We start from the raw sequence: 16,318 nt of genomic DNA, 5'->3' as shown, positions 1-16,318 counted from the left end.
TAGAAAGTAAAGGAGGAAGGAGTAGAAGAAGCATGAAGGATAGTTTATCACAGTATTGTAAACAAAGAACACTAACAGGGAAAGTCCCCAGGTGACCAGAGACTGCAGAAAGAGGCTAGGAATAGACATACTGGGAAGAAAAGGTTTGGGGCTGATGAACGTGAGACTGGAAGAAGAACAGCTTCTTGGGAATAGAGTAGGGAAGTGTAGGTACTAGTGAAAATTGAGTGGGTAAGAAGTGGTGGTAGTAATGTACATGCTAACAAGAGGAAGTTCATAAAATTTCATTAGTAATAGTGGTTAAATTGCCTTTTCAGTTGCTCTGGTAGATCATCTTCACTTGGGATCTGCCTAGGAAAGCTTCACTAGTGATGTGCCTCTCATTCGAATGGTCCAAGTTGCTTGTTTTATAAAAATAAAATAATTCCTATTTATTGAACACCTACAGTATATCAGCATTGTGCTCAAGACAACCCATGAGGTTGGTATTATTATTCCCATTTCACAGGTAAAGAAACCAAGCTGAAGAGAGGTTAAGTAACTTGCCCAAGATTTTGCCATCAGTAGGTGGCAGAACTGGAATTTGAACTCAGCATATCTGACTTCAGAATCGGTATTCTTTTCATTATGCTATGTTGCTTTTCTGTTTTTAAATCACAACTTGTGTAGTCTTGTTCTGTTTATCCATGCCTCTCCAAAAATTCTGTTTATATTAGCCTTTTATAGTAACACAGCCTCTGAGACCTAAGACCTTATCAATTCAGGAAGTTTCAAAATAGCATAGCCTTTTGGATATAGGGGCTGTAGCACATCAGACCCTATTTTGCAGCTGTTTATTTTCGCCCTTAATTTAAAGTGTTTGATTCTGCCACATAGTAATTAGGTTTCTCTGCCTTTATAAAAAGAGTTTATCTTAAAGACAGCAATCATGTGGGTGCCACTAGATTGTATTTTCTTTTACTTCTTCATATTCTCCCTCTGTCAAATAGGAAAATAATTTCTGTTCCTGTCTCAACATGATGATAGGAGCCAGTGAGCCAGAGCTCAGGCTTTGGAGTCAGACAGCATCTGGATGTTGTGAAAGTTGAGATAAAGTTTGCAAAGCTCTTAGCACTGGGTCTGACACACAGTAAATGCTCAATATGTGTTGGCTACTGCTACAACCTATTGATTATTATTGTTTTAACTACTACTACTGCAGCTGTTACCAGCACAACCACCACTTATGCTGTACTACTACTATGTCATACAGAGCGAAATGACATATTTAAGAGCTAGTTGCTCCTGCTAAGGAAAGAAAAGTGCTAAAAAAATACAGATGCAGATTGGGTACAGAGTTTCTGTTGAGAAAGATAAAAAAGTTCTGGAGGTGGATATGGTGATGTTTTTACAATAATGTGAATGTACATAATGCTACAAACTGTTTATTTAAAAATGGTTAAAATGGTAAATTTTATGTTAAGTATATTTTACCGCAATTAAAAAATATAAATGGTGGGTACAGTAACAGAAATTGGGGTTGGTGTGCCATCTTTTGAAGAATGGTTGGAAAATGAGGAACGCGGTATGGAGGTTTTCCAAACATCAGTGCTTTTTTATCCCTTGCAGTCTGGGTAGGACTCAGTTCAGTACTCAGAGAAAAACATAGGCAGCCTACATTTGACATTCCTTAAATTTCCATTTATGTGTCAAGTGGGCCTAGAGCCAGGTTTTCTATGAAGTGAAAGTACGGTTTTATTTTTATTTTATCTTCCCTTAATCATAACAAGATCCTCAAGCTATTTATCTTTACAGAAACTTCTTTTCAGAAGACTATTTGAAGAGAGTAAGCATAACTTTCTTTTTATCTGCCCTTTTTCCCTTCTCTCCTTTCTTATTCTATCAGACATCTTTATTTAGGTATCTCTCTTGAAGTGATCATTTGTCTGGCTGTTGTAATGGAAGAATACAGGGAGGGTTTTTGGCCACATTTCAGGGACATATAAAGCACACTGAAACCTTTTAGACCCCTGTGTGTGCAGGCAGGAAGTCCAGGCTGCCATGGCTCTGATACACCCTGATGACTGACGTATGCCCTGACCATTCATTAACCAGAGTTGTATATACAGAAGTATTTTAAGGAATTGGTTGAGTAAGTTTCCACGCATTTTATTTTATTTATATTTATTCACATAATTTTAGTAGATATTTCACCCCTAACATGAAGTTGGAGTGCAAATTATTCAGAGAAATTACTTTAGGTAAATTACTACCACACTATCAGGAAAAAACCAGACTCATTATTGCAGTGGTAAATATAACTCTTTTGAAAGACTTAGATACCTTGACACTGACTGCAGAAAGTAAAATCAGTCTACTATAGGGGAAATAAGGTGGGAGAAAAAAGTGTGCATTTCCTCTCACAGTTGCAGAGCCATGGGGTAGAAGGGGGGTGAGGGGCTTGGATATGGATAAATGTGATCTAGGTGTTATGAGAAAACATGTAGGTAACAGTTGTCATAAAAATGTAGGGTTTTATTTAAAATATATAACTGATTATGGTGCAACTAGATATGAAATCCTAATTTGCTAATGTTCTGTGTTTCTGGACACTAGCTCAACTCTTTAGTTACAATCTCTTATTTGGAATAGATCAAATATTTCATATTTAATTCTAGGAGAAATCAGTGTGTCTTGTTCCAGGTATAAATAAACCGTAGTTTTTACTTACTAATGCAGAAAAAACAGACTGCACTGAGACTAACAGATGTTATTGCTTTATATAAAGTTCTAAAGAATGCCTTCCTTTTATCTGAAGAGCCTGTTGTAAGTGTAAACTTGAATGCTGATTGACAAGTCGGCAACAAAATCAGAAGGATTACAGTCTCAATGTGCTTTTAGGGGTCAAAGTTTCACTTAAATATCCTAGATATAAGTGCTAGATGTTATGCTTTTAATTTAGGCAGGAATAGGTTGTTTTAGGTGAAACTGATACAGACTTTTCCTAGCCTCTGGCTAGACAGCTGGTCCATCCCTAGTGTTACCTATAGGTGAATAGAAACAAAGCAACGGGAAAATTCCATCACATTAGATTCATGGAACCTCTGAACAGTGCTCATCATGAAGCAGTTGACTTGTGATTCTGACAGTTTGCAGTGAGACTCTCTATTTTTTATCATAGGGAGAGGAAGAGTTTGATATGCCTCAGCCCCCTCATGGCCATGTCTTGCATCGCCACATGAGAACAATTCGTGAGGTTCGCACACTTGTCACTCGTGTCATCACAGATGTGTATTATGTGGACGGAACAGAGGTAGAAAGAAAAGTAACTGAGGTAATGTACACTGTGGGTCTATGTGGCAAATTTTTTTCAATAGAAGAATTACCCTGGCTCTCTACCTGCTCCCCTCTTCCCTATACAACTAGCTACTAACACTGTTTTCTTTAATCCTTTTATGAGAAAGTATAACAACTGGGCTAGAGTTCTGAGTTCTGTCTTTCCCAACTATGGGTTTGCTGTTTGACCTCTGGTCACTTATTTAACCAATCCCATCATGCACTCTGTATCTATAAAGAACAGATTGATAAATCTCTCATGTGTAAAGATTTTATGTGTTTAAAAAAAAATTTTTTTTTAATTGTAGTTGATTTACACTGTTGTGTCCATCTCTGCTGTACAGCAAAGTTACTCAGTTATACACATAGAGACATGCTTTTTTTAAATATTCTTTTCCATTATGGTTTATCCCAGGATGTTGAATATAGTTCCCTGTTACGTGTTATTTTTAATCCGTGGAAACTAATGAAGTGTAGAACTCCCTGCTTAGCTGCATGTATTTTCTCATCGTTTCTCACTGTTTTCTCACGTGTTACCATTTTTTACTCATTGATCTTAGTTTCCATTCGTGTGTGGTTATGAACCTGTTAGTAGGAGATGTACCTTTTTTTTTTTTAATTATTTATTTTTTTGGCTGTGTTGGGTCTTTGTTGCTGCGGGGGCTACTCTTCAGTGCGGCGCGTGGGCTTCTCATTGCGGTGGCTTCTCTTGTGATGGAGCACAGGCTCTAGGCGCACGGGCTTCAGTAGTTGCAGCACTCGGGCTCAGTAGTTGTGGTGTGTGGGCTCTAGGGCTCGTGGGCTTCAGTAGTTGTGACGCACAGGCTTAGTTGCTCCACGATATGTGGGGTCTTCCCAGACCAGGGCTCAAACCCATGTCCCCTGAATTGGCAGGCAGATTCTTAACCACTGCACCATCAGGGAATTCCTGGAGATGAACCTTTATTTCTTAGTAGGATTCATTATGGACTCATTCCCAGTGTCAGCATTACTATTGGTGTTTATTGACTGTTATAGTGTACAACGTTGTATGCTGACTTTGTTTAGATCTAATACTTGCTGAGGTTAGAGAGGTTTTCTAGAATTAAAGATCTAGCACTTTTTTCTTGGTATATATGTTAATATCTGGGAACCATTTTAGTAATTGATAAGAGGCATAGCTATTCTATTCCTTAGTCAAGCACTTTTCTTTAATTCTGCCAGCTAGCCATATAGGAGGTTGTGCTCAGGGAGAATTAAACTGGTGTATAGTTTTATTTATTTTTTTTGAAATTTTTAAAATGAATTTATTTATTTATTTGGCTGTGTTGGGTCTTTGTTGTTACGTGCGGGCTTTTCTCTAGTTGCGGCGAGCAGGCTTTCTCTAGTTGCGGTGAGCGGGGCTACTCTTCATTGCGGTGCGTGGACTTCTCATTGCAGTGGCTTCTCTTGTTGTGGTATGCGGGCTCTAGAGTATAGGCTCAGTAGTTGTGGCGCACAGGCTTAGTTGCCCTGCGGCATGAGGGATCTTCCCGGACCAGGGCTCGAACCCGTGTCTGCTGCATTGGCAGGTGGATTCTAAACCACTGTGGCACCTGGGAAGTCCAAAACTGGTATATAGTTTTAAGTGGAACATATTATTGCTATTGTTCATTATTGGGCCATTGTGGCCCTCATGTCAGAAAGGATTTTATATTAGTTTGAGAAATTGTCTTTTTTTTTTTTTTTTTTGGCCATGCTGTGCAGCTTGCAGGATCTTAGTTCTCCGACTAGGAATTGAACTTGGGCCCTCAGCAGTGAAAGCATGGAGTCCTAACAACTGGACCGCCAGGGAGTTCCCAATTCTTTATTTATTATACACTAAGTTCCAGAAATAATTCTTTTAAAACGTTGATTTACCTTCAATTTTATGTTTACAAAATTTTTTCAGTGTTATTACTATTTTGGAAAAATTGTGAGCTTAGCAGCTTTATAGAAAAAATTTGCTTTCATGAAAAGCTTTTGTAACTGTTGTAGTCTACACTGAACTATGTGCCAGGTACTAGTTTTAAGTGTTAAACATATTACTTTATTTAATATTTTTTATGGTGCTTTCTAAAGTATATTTTTGGAAACAGCAGGCCTGCTAGATACTCTGAGAGGGAAAACAAAGTTCCATGGTCATAAATATTAAGTTTGAGAAAACACCTAGTGCTGTAACTGCCCCCTCCCCCACCATGGAGATTCACAGTGCATATTACATTAAAGGGTCTAAGAAGCCCTCCAGTAAAGATATCTATTTTGGGACTTCCCTGGTGGTCCAGTGGGTAAGACTCCGTGCTCCCAATGCAGGAGCCCAGGTTCAATCCCTGGTCGGGGAGCTAGATCCTGCATGCATGCCACAACTATGAGCCCGCATGCTACAACTAAAAGATCCCGCACACCACAACAGAGACTCCACAACTAAGAACCGGCGCAGCCAAAGTAAATGAATAAATATTTTTAAAAATCTATTTTATTGTGTAACACAGCATTTCCTAAATTTATTTGACTATTGAACTTTTTTTTTTTGTGGTACGTGGGCCTTTCACTGTTGTGGCCTCACCCTTTGCGGAGCACAGGCTCCAGACGCGCAGGCTCAGTGGCCATGGCTTATGGGCCCAGCTGCTCCGCGTCATGTGGGATCTTCCCAGACCGGGGCACGACCCCGTGTCCCCTGCATCGGCAGGCGGACTCTCAACCACTGTGCCACCAGGGAAGCCCAGCATTTTTTAAAGTAATGTGTATTATACACCTATGTTACATAGTTTGGGAAACACTTGCCATGATTAAATAAAATAGTAATAGCAAATAACATTTATTGAGCACTAGCTATATGCCAGGCACTCTTTTTTTTAAATTTTTATTTATTTTTTACACAACAGTTTCTTATTAGTTATCTATTTTATACATATTAGTGTATACATGTCAATCCCAATCTCCCAATTCATCACACCCCACCACCTTCCTCCCTTGGTGTCCGTACGTTTGTTCTTTACATCTGTGTCTCTATTTCTGCCAGGCACTATTCTAAGGACTTTTACGTGATTTAACTCATTTAATTCTCACAACTAAGCTGTGAGGTGGATATTGTTATTCCCATTTTGCACTCAAGAAACTGACATAGCAAGTTAAAATCACTTGCTTAATGCTACAAAGCTAATAAACAGAGGAACTAGAATTCATCCCAGGCAGTCTAATTCCACAGCCTGCATTCCTAACTACTACATTGTGCTGTCTCATAAGAGTGAAAGGGATGTGTGTCAAACAGAAGGTGTGTGTAGTAGTTCAGAAGAGGAGGAAACGTCTGAAGAGAATTTTGATAAAGCCTTTCTGGGTGAGGGCCAGAAAGTACTTGAGTTGGACACTGAAGCTTTTAGATATTGGGAGATACAGGGAAAGGGTGTTCTATACAGAAAGAAGGCTTGGTGAGCAAAGGCACAGAGGCAGAAAGTAAAGAGCACAGATGTGGGAACAGTACACTTGGTGGGCAGCCCAAAGATGTGTAGAGGTGTGAAGGTGGACAGGTTGACGTCAGAGGATTCTGGGAACTTTCCTTCCCTCATCTCTTGTAGCCTTTGTTTATCATATTTTAAAAATTTTATTCATCTATTTACCAGCAGCTTCTTTTTTGCTGTGTTCCTAGCACTATGGTGGGCACTGAGACTAAGAAGATAAAAAGACAGGGTCTCTATTCTCTTAGGAGCTTATTTACACTTGACATGCAACAAATCCAGAACTTGTGGTTGCTGTAGTAGAGGTATGGAAAGATGTGTTAGAAAGAGGGGCCAGAGCCTGCTAGCTTACCTGAAGGTGACTAAAAGGCCTCACAGAAGATGTAGTGCTCAAAGTGCGGCAGATGAGATTGAAGGGCAGGGGAGAAGGACGCTGCAGGCAGAATGAAAAGGTTTGTAAATATGTAGACAGCATGGCATGCTTAATGAATATTTAGAATGTGATAAGGACGGTAGGGTAGGGAATTGTGAGAGAGGGTGCTCTTGAGGATGGTAGGGGCCCAGAGCATAAGGCTTTGTATATCATAGAAGAGAGTTTAGATTTTTATCTTTTGTGTGATGGAAAGCCTTTAAAGAATTTGGGGGAAAGGGATGACATGCTCAGATTTGCATGTTGGAAAGGTCCGATTGGCAGCAGTGTAACGATTGGAATGGGAGGGGTTAGAGGCATAGTTCAGACAAGAGGCAATGAGTGTCAAATTAGGACAGTGGTAGTGGGGATTGAGAGGAGGGAAATAGATGTGAAAAAATACATATATAGAAGGTGAAATTGATAGACTTTGGTGAATTCCTACATGTGGGGTTTGTGGGAGAGGGAGGAATCATATATGATGCCTGGGCTTTTTGCCTGGGCAGATAGATGGTGGTACCATTTACTGAGAGAATATAAATAGGACACTGGTTTGAGAGAGAAGATCCTTCATGCAGTAAATATTTACTGAGGACCTCTTTTGTGGCAGGCACTGTGCTATTTTGAGGATAAATCCAGGAAAGAAGGTGGTCACTACTCTGTCTTAATGTGGCCTCTGTAGTCTAGTAGGAAGGACGCACAGGAAAAAAATAAGCAAATACATTAAAAAGATCATGAGGCCACCTTGGAGCCTGGGCCCAAGTCATTATAAGAGCAAGGGCTCAACTTTTGAACAGTTGCAAAGGCAGGTATAGTTAGCTACTGTTCTTTGGGCCTACTCTCCAACTGAGACACAGCCTGGAGTCCCAGCCCTCTAGGCTGGTCTTGCCCCTGCTCATTTGCCGTGTCCAAGAGAAGGAGTTGACTTAAGTTCTGAGCTCTCAACACCTGCTTTAGTCAAGTGGCCTTGGCAGATTATGCTGACTCACATCCAGCTAAAGAAGGCAAGTTGGATGATAGGAGATGGTAACTGGAGAATGGTGAGATTTCTGGAGGTGGTGCAGCTTCTGGTAATGACCCTGGTAGTAGCAGATGGCTGAGGTAGAGTAGAGGAAAAGGTTAATGGTGGTAATTAGATCAGGAAAGATTGTTGCTGGATGGGTCATCTGATGGATGTTAGCCTCGGAAAATGACAGCGGAAGGGAGGCTGTGAACCAGGAGTATAAGGTGTTCATGCATGAAGAGTCAGTAATTGATAGAATGTTGGTGAGTAACAATGAGGGAAGGAGAGAGTTTAACAGAATGGCAAATAATGATTTGGTAGGAACAAGAAGTGGGGAGTTAGAAATGATCTGTTAATGGCAGTGGGGAGCAAGGAGGCCTCTCATCTCCAAACGCTTGAATTGAGGTTTGGTTGAGAAAAACCAGCCCGTGCTACAGAGAGCTGCAGGGGATATGAGTTTCACTGGGGAGGTCCAGGATTCATTCATTGAAGGCAAGGAAATGAAGAGAAGATGACAGATTGAGTTTTGGATCGGTTAAACTGCAGGTGTCCCTAGTACATACAAGGGGAAGAGTTTAGTAGGCATTCGCATCCGTGAATTTGGAGCTGAGTCATCATTGTATTTTTGGTAGACAGGCCGGAATAAGTCAGGTAAGACTGGCCAGAGAAAGCATGGGAGAGTGAGGAAAGGAATGAGAACAGAGTCCTGGGAAATACTAATTTAAAAGGAATAGGCAGAGAAAGAGGAACCAAAAAACAAGTGCAAATAGAAGTAGCTAAAGAGGTAGAATGAAAGGAAGAAAAAGTGACTTTATAGATTTTAGAAGAGAAGAGATTTTCAAGAAGGGAGTGGTCAAAAATAATCATTTAATCATCTTATAGCATTATTTAAACATGTGTGCATTGCATACTGTCTCCCAGAGAGACTGTAAACTCTTTGAGGGAAGAGTCTGTCTTATACTTCTCCATATTTTCTCTGATAATTAGCACAATAAGGCATGAACAGGCTAGAGTAGGAAAGCAAATGTACAGCACCTGTGCTGTAATTTCTCAATCCTGTGCCCATAGAGGACATTGCTGATTGGTCCTAGAACCTTTCCTCACTAAACCTGGGAATTAGCCTTAGTGGCTGCTTAAAACTGAGCTCCAGGCAACCACTACCAATCCATCAAAGTAGGCATGTGAGTGAGATAAAGTCAGTTTGATATTCCTGTCCTCTGTAGATACCGGAAATTCATATATTTTGATTATTGCCTTTTTGGTTTTCATTTTGGTAAACAGTGATACCATTATATAGCTATTTTTGCCTATAATTTTTAATTTCCTTGATCACATATTGAAAGGTAATAGAAAATATCTAATTTCAAAAAACATGTAAGGCTACCCACTGCTATAATCATGTACCCAGAAGGGCTCCTAACCACTTCTTCCTCTAACCTACCTACTTCCTTACCTTTCTTCTGTTAGACAGGGAATTACCTGTGTCCTCTGGGTTGGAATCCTTGCTGGGTTCTCAGCAGCCAAAGGTTGTGAACTTGTCCAGTAAAAAGATAATTTAACTTAGCTCAGGATAGAGGTCTCTTTCTTCTGATCTAGTACCACCTTTATCTTATTTTTTACGGAGATATGTATTCCCTGTAGAATGCACAGGTCTTAAATGTTCAGTTCAGTGACTTTGACAGTTATATGTAATCACTACTCAAAGCAAGATATAGAACATTTCCATTACTCCAGAAAGTTCCCTCCTAATTCCCACCTTTCTGAATTGAAATTTCTTGCCATTTAGGATTTTCCAACCATCACATGAGCATTATGTTACTGTGGCTTTTTTTAAGCTCTTGTATCCATTTCTTCCTTGCAGGAGACTGAAGAGCCAGTTGTAGAGTGTCAGGAGTGTGAAACTGAAGTTTCCCCTTCACAGACTGGGGGCTCTTCAGGTGACCTGGGGGATATCAGCTCCTTCTCCTCCAAGGCATCCAGCTTACACCGCACGTCAAGTGGGACAAGTCTCTCAGCCATGCACAGCAGTGGCAGCTCAGGGAGAGGAGCCGGACCACTCAAAGGGAAAACCAGTGGGACAGAACCCGCAGATTTTGCCTTGCCCAGCTCCCGAGGAGGCCCAGGAAAACTGAGGTGCAGACAGGGTCTCCAGAGAGAGAGCCACAGCAGGGGCAGGGTTGCTGACGTTTTAATATCACGGGAAAAGGGGAGTAATGGGAAGTCCCCGCATCCTCCTCCTAGGATAAATCAACTCCTCTTCCTCCCCTTTCGTTCCTCTTCTATTTTGGGTTTGCACGGGAGGTAGGGTGGAGCCCTCTGGGAGGCAGACTTCCTGAGAAACTGTAGAAAACAGGTGAGGGGACTTTGGGAAAGCTGGCACATATTCCTGTCCCCCAGCCCCCATTTTCTGCAGCCTATGAGTGTTTTGGTTGGGAGTACAGAAAGTTTGGGGTAGCAGCCCCAACTTGACACATTCCCTAGCTTTTTGTTTTCCTCTACAGGTATCCAGAGCCTGAAGTACAAGAGAAGGCAGGGCAGAAATGGATGTGCTGTTTTTGAGGGCAGCAGTAGGAAGCTTTGTCAGGAGGGAGTAGACTTGCATAGAAGGATGTCCTTTACTTGTTACCCTGTACTCCTGCTCCCAGCTGATTGGGTGGTGGGTGTGTGGACCAGCTTCCTGCTGCCCTGGAGGCTCAGCACGTGTTGGCCTGGCATGTAGTCTGAGGACCAAGGGGAGACTGTGAAGAAAGGATCCAGTAGCAGGTGCTATCAGACTAACCTGTCTTCATTCTCTAGTCCTAGAAAAGGGGTCAGTCAGACAGGGACGCCAGTGTGTGAGGAGGATGGTGATGCGGGCCTTGGCATCAGACAGGGAGGGAAGGCTCCCGTCACGCCTCGTGGGCGCGGGCGAAGGGGCCGCCCGCCTTCTCGGACCACTGGAACCAGGTACCCGGGTAGTGTGAGATACACTTAGTCTATGACTTGTTCAGAAAAAAAGGGAGTAGAGAGAAGAGAGGGGAGTAGAGAGTATGTGGGGTGTCAGGAGGGAGAAGAGGGGCCCACACTGACCGGGGAGTGGGCAGGGTTCAGAGTGAGGCTGCTGAGACACCAGGCTTCTGCCTGTGATGGGTTAGCAAAGAATGGGCTGGAGACCCATGGACAAAGGAGTGGGAAAATTGGTAGATAAGTACTGCTCTCTGCTTATTCTCACTGCCTTCTCCTTTTTCTTATCTCTCTTTAGGGAAACAGCTGTGCCTGGCCCCTTGGGCATAGAGGACATTTCACCCAGCATGTCGCCAGATGATAAATCCTTCACCCGTATTGTGCCCCGCGTGCCAGACTCCACCAGACGAGCAGACATGGGTGCTGGTGCTTTGCGTCGAAGCGACTCTCCAGAGATTCCTTTCCAGACTGCTGCTGGCCCTTCTGATGGCTTAGATGCCTCCTCTCCAGGGAACAGCTTTGTAGGGCTCCGTGTTGTAGCCAAGTGGTCATCCAATGGCTATTTTTACTCTGGAAAAATCACACGAGATGTTGGAGCTGGGAAGTATAAATTGCTCTTTGATGATGGGTATGAGTGTGATGTGTTGGGCAAAGACATTCTGCTGTGTGACCCCATCCCACTGGACACAGAAGTGACAGCCCTTTCGGAGGATGAGTATTTCAGTGCAGGTAATAAAAGAGGCAAGACCTCTCTTAACACCTCTCCAATACCAACAGCGTTCACTGCAGCCTGAGTACTTTTCTGTGTTCTCTAAAGTCGTATTTCATTCCTAGCACTGGTTACTCTCACCCCTGGCTTTTTTGTTCTTCTTTATTGCTTGTTTATTTTTGAATAAACTTCTTATTTTTGAAAAATTTTATATATGCAGAAAAGTTGCAAAGTACAGAGTATTAATAGTATATAGAGTTCCCATGAACCCCTCACGCAGCTTTCCCGTTTCCCTGTTGTTAACATTTTACGTTAGCATGGTACATTTGTCAAAACTAAGAAAACTACCTTGGCTCATTACTATTAACTAAATTCCCAACTTTTTTGGATTTCACCAGCTGTTCCATGTCGTTTTTCTGTCCCAGGATCCAATCCAGGATTACTGTATTGCATCTAGTCCTCATGTGTCCTTTTATTTTCTTTTTTTAAAAATAAATTTATTTATTTATTTATTTTTGGCTGCGTTGGGTCTTCGTTGCTGCACGCGGCCTTTCTCTAGTTGCGATGAGCGGGGACTACTCTTTGTTGCAGTGCGTGGGCTTCTCATTGCGGTGCACTGAGGGGGCTTCTCAGTGCGGGCTTCTCATTCTCTTGTTGTGGACCACGGGCTCTAGGTGCGTGGGCTTCAGTAGTAGTGGCATGTGGGCTCAGTAGTTGTGGCTCGTGGGCTCAGTAGTTGTGGCTCGCGGGCCCTAGAGCGCAGGCTCAGTAGTTGTGGCTTGCGGGCTCTAGAACACAGGCTCAGTAGTTGTGGCACATGGGTTTAGTTGCTCCACAGCATGTGGGATCTTCCCGGACCAGGGCTGGAACCCGTGTACCCTGCATTGGCAGGTGGATTCTTAGCCACTGTGCCACCAGAGAAGCCCCCTCATGTGTCTTTTGTTCTCTGATCTGTAACAATTTCTGAATCTTTTCTTGTTTTTCATGACCTTGACGGTTTTGAGGAGTACTGGTCAGGTGTTTTTTGAACGTCCTTCAGTTTGGGTTTGTCTCATGTTTTCTCTAGATTGGCGTTATGGGTTTTTGAAAGGAATGCTGCAGAAGTGAAGTGTCTTTCTCAACACATTGTATGTGGGAGGGCAGTATGTGACATCCAAAGGGCATCTCTGCTGATATTAACCTTCATCATTGGTGAAGGTGGTGGTTGCCAAGTTTCTCCATTGTAAAGTTAGTGTTTTTCCCTTTCCATTTTCTATTCTTTCACCACCGACTTTCTTGATGGGAACCTTAGGTAGCTGAATGTGGCAAATATATTGAGATATTTTTGCTTAGGAGGAGGTTGTTAGTGCTGTGTTTGTATGTCTGCACACCCACCACTTACTCTCTGGTTTGGAAAAATGGTGCCTTTTTTTTTTTTTAAACCGGTACAGTTCCCTGTACCGGTGATGGTGAGAGATTTCTGTCTGTTATGACTGTTTCATGTGCCCATTCTTTGAATATATTGCCTCTTTTCTGTGAAGTAATTTGGGAATACATGTTTGCATTGAGTTTGTCATTTAAAAACATCCTTTTTCTGGGGGATTTTTTGGAACAAGGATTGGTATATAATGGGCAAAAATGCCTCTATTGAAGTCTCTTCAGACTTTCTCGTGATCTGGACTCCTGAGTAGTTGCTCTTTGCCCCTTTATTTCATTGTTATATGGGCCACTTCACCTTCTAGTTCTGGATAACACTTAGCTCCATGTAGCATCAGTTAGTAGCACATGGATTGAGATCTTTTATGACCTGTGACCTAACATAGTTTGTATCAAATGCATTTGTTCCTGTTTCTGGTGTAAAGCCTCTCTTGGAGGTCCACATTAGGCCCTCTTAAGAGAGAGGCAGTTCTCTATCCTGAGTGAATTATGGCATACAGGGGAGGGGATTCCGTGTCCCATTTATTGAGGCTGTCTGCTAATGTTAACACTAGACAGCTTCTAGTTCTAGTAGCTCGTCATTAGTGTGAAGTGTATTGTTGGCCTTGGGCTTCTTTGTGCTCTTGAGGGGTCTTTTTGATTTAGAGATTTAAGCCAGGAGATGAACAAGCAAAGGGGAAAGAGAGTGATTCTGTGGCATAGGTGAGGGAGAGAACCAAGGCCTGCTTTCTCCTCTATCGTTTTTTCCCCCTTGGTGCATGCTCTGGGTTTCTTTAGCCCTTCATTTAAGCACAGGCTAATGGGAGAGAACAAATGAACCCTTCTGTTCATAGGAATGAAAAAGTATTCACATTAGTGCCCTGTTTTTATATCATATGTGTGTTGCATTTATGTTTATATTTATATATGTATCTTTTTTATAGGATTGGAAATGGGTCTTGCCCAAGATCACACAGCTTGGTGGTAGCAGAATTAGGCCTAGGCTCAGGTCTCCTGAATTCTAGCCCAGTTTCCTTTTATACCCCACATCGTGTTCCTTCTAATCTAAAGGCCTTATCTTGAGGTTCTGAATCAGAACAAGAGCAGAAAAGTAGATAATAAGGAGGGAAGATTAGGGAGGAGAGGCAGGATTTATTTTTTTCCTTTCTCTGGTCTATATCTCTATTGTGATTTTGCTACACAGACACATGCTTTCTCTCTTTGAATGATGTCATCTTTCATCTACAACTTAACTCGAGAATTACCACCCAGCCTCCAAAGAAACCAAGAAGGAAAGGTTTAGTAAAGTTGTAATGGGACTGTTTAACAAACCACATGCCGTTTCACTTCAAGAACCATTTGAACCGCTAACAACCCACAAAGGCTGGCTTTAGGAAGCTTTATTTTATAACTAAAGGGCTCCTTCTGCTGAGAAGCTTCACGGTCCAGTCCCTGGGTGGTGTCTACATGTACCCTAAGTGGTGCGGTGTCTGGGATTGACAGCCAGGGTTCTGTGCAGCCCTAACTGCAGTCCTCTGTTGTACCTCCTCTAATTCCCTGACTCAGGCCTGCTCTGAGTGGATGCTGAACAGCCTAAACAGCAAGCTGCTTTTATGTTTTTCCTACCCAGGAGTGGTGAAAGGGCATAGGAAGGAGTCTGGAGAGCTGTACTACAGCATTGAAAAAGAAGGCCAAAGGAAGTGGTATAAGCGCATGGCTGTCATCTTGTCCTTGGAGCAAGGAAACAGACTGAGAGAGCAGTACGGCCTAGGCCCATATGAGGCAGTGACGCCCCTCACCAAGGCAGCAGATATCAGCTTAGGTAAGACCTCTGCTTCCTGAACAGCTAACTGCCTCTGGACCCTGGCCTGCTTGTGGTAGGAGGATTGGTTTTTAGAGCAATCGGTAATGCTTCCCTGAATCTTATCATTCCTTGGTCGTTTATGAGATGGTAATGAGCCAGTGTTTTTGGAGCCACTTCATAGCTCTGTTTTCTCGCCAAGACCAAATAGTAAGTCCTCAGATTTTTTTTGGCCTCCCCAGTTCTATAAGGGACCCAGCACATTTTAGTCATGGCAGAGACTGAAACAGAAAATATGGTGGCCTTAAAAGAGGCTTCCTGCCCCCATGGGAGGTGGGGGAAAGGGTGTGGCGGTCTCTGAATCAGGCTGTGCCCAGCTTCTTGGCGTTCAGGGCCTCAGACCATGGGAGTTGACTCACCTGCGGCTTATCCTCCCATAGACAATTTGGTGGAAGGGAAACGGAAGCGGCGAAGTAACATCAGCTCCCCTGCCACCCCCACTGCCTCCAGCAGCAGCAGTACAACCCCTACCCGAAAGATCACAGAAAGCCCTCGTGCCTCCACCGGAGTTCCCTCAGGCAAAAGAAAACTTACCACTTCTGAGGAGGAACGGTCCCCTGCCAAGCGAGGCCGGAAATCTGCCACTGTGAAACCTGGTGAGTGCTCCCTTTTGCCTCATTCTCCCTCAGACCACAGCAAATGCAGGGTCAGCTGCTGGAGAGACAGAGCCTGATACACGCAATGGCTCCTCCATCGCGGTTACACAGCTGGAGTCCTGCACAAACCTCCATCTCCCAGCAGAGTCCAGTTGGGTAGATAGGAAGCCGGGTCTTGATTGGCAACATCCGCTGACCCCGGTGTTGGTTCTAGGAGGGAGAGGAAATGTGATGCATTTGAGCAGATTCAAAATAGGTGAAATTTTTCTTAGACCTCTTCCTTTTCCTGGCACCATTTCCGTCCAGAAGCTCTGCTCCCCTCTCCCTTGTGCTCAGGGCCCTTTGGCTTTCCCGGATGTCCTATTGAAAGCCAGTACCTTGGCTTGTATCTCCCCTCTCCCTACCTACCCCCAAATAACCCCTTTCTAGTCCCTCAAGTCATATTAATAGAGGAGTTCAATCCATTTATTGTTTACTGGGTCTCTGCTGTGACCCAGGCCCAGCCACTGTGGCTTTTGGAGACACAGAGGTAAAGTCCTCAGAGTCTGCCCCAAGGGCGCTTTCTGAGTCTCGCAAACTGAGGAAGTTCATTGGTTGTTACATCGTCCTGGCACCAGAGCTGCTTTTGTTTCCTG

At 43.0% G+C, this 16,318-nt stretch overlaps 1 protein-coding gene across 6 annotated transcripts in view; it reads left to right on the top strand.

The window, feature by feature from the left end:
- The window catches only part of TP53BP1 (tumor protein p53 binding protein 1), a 68,747-nt gene that overhangs the window by 42,610 nt on the left and 9,819 nt on the right, over positions 1 to 16,318 (top strand). For 4 of the 6 annotated variants that reach the window (XM_079911939.1, XM_079911938.1, XM_079911941.1 and 1 more), the window contains 6 exons: positions 3,161 to 3,313; positions 10,041 to 10,312; positions 10,976 to 11,125; positions 11,421 to 11,851; positions 14,857 to 15,048; positions 15,468 to 15,683. In XM_079911939.1, coding sequence (XP_079768065.1) covers positions 3,161 to 3,313; positions 10,041 to 10,312; positions 10,976 to 11,125; positions 11,421 to 11,851; positions 14,857 to 15,048; positions 15,468 to 15,683 — 1,414 coding nt within the window. The remainder of the gene's footprint in view (positions 1 to 3,160; positions 3,314 to 10,040; positions 10,313 to 10,975; positions 11,126 to 11,420; positions 11,852 to 14,856; positions 15,049 to 15,467; positions 15,684 to 16,318) is intronic. The other 2 variants (XM_079911943.1, XM_079911940.1) reach the window with 1 other exon arrangement.

This window comes from Stenella coeruleoalba (genome assembly GCF_951394435.1).
Source record: "Stenella coeruleoalba genome assembly, chromosome: 2".
Lineage (NCBI taxonomy): Eukaryota > Metazoa > Chordata > Mammalia > Artiodactyla > Delphinidae > Stenella > Stenella coeruleoalba.
This window is presented reverse-complemented; position numbering and strand designations above follow the sequence as displayed.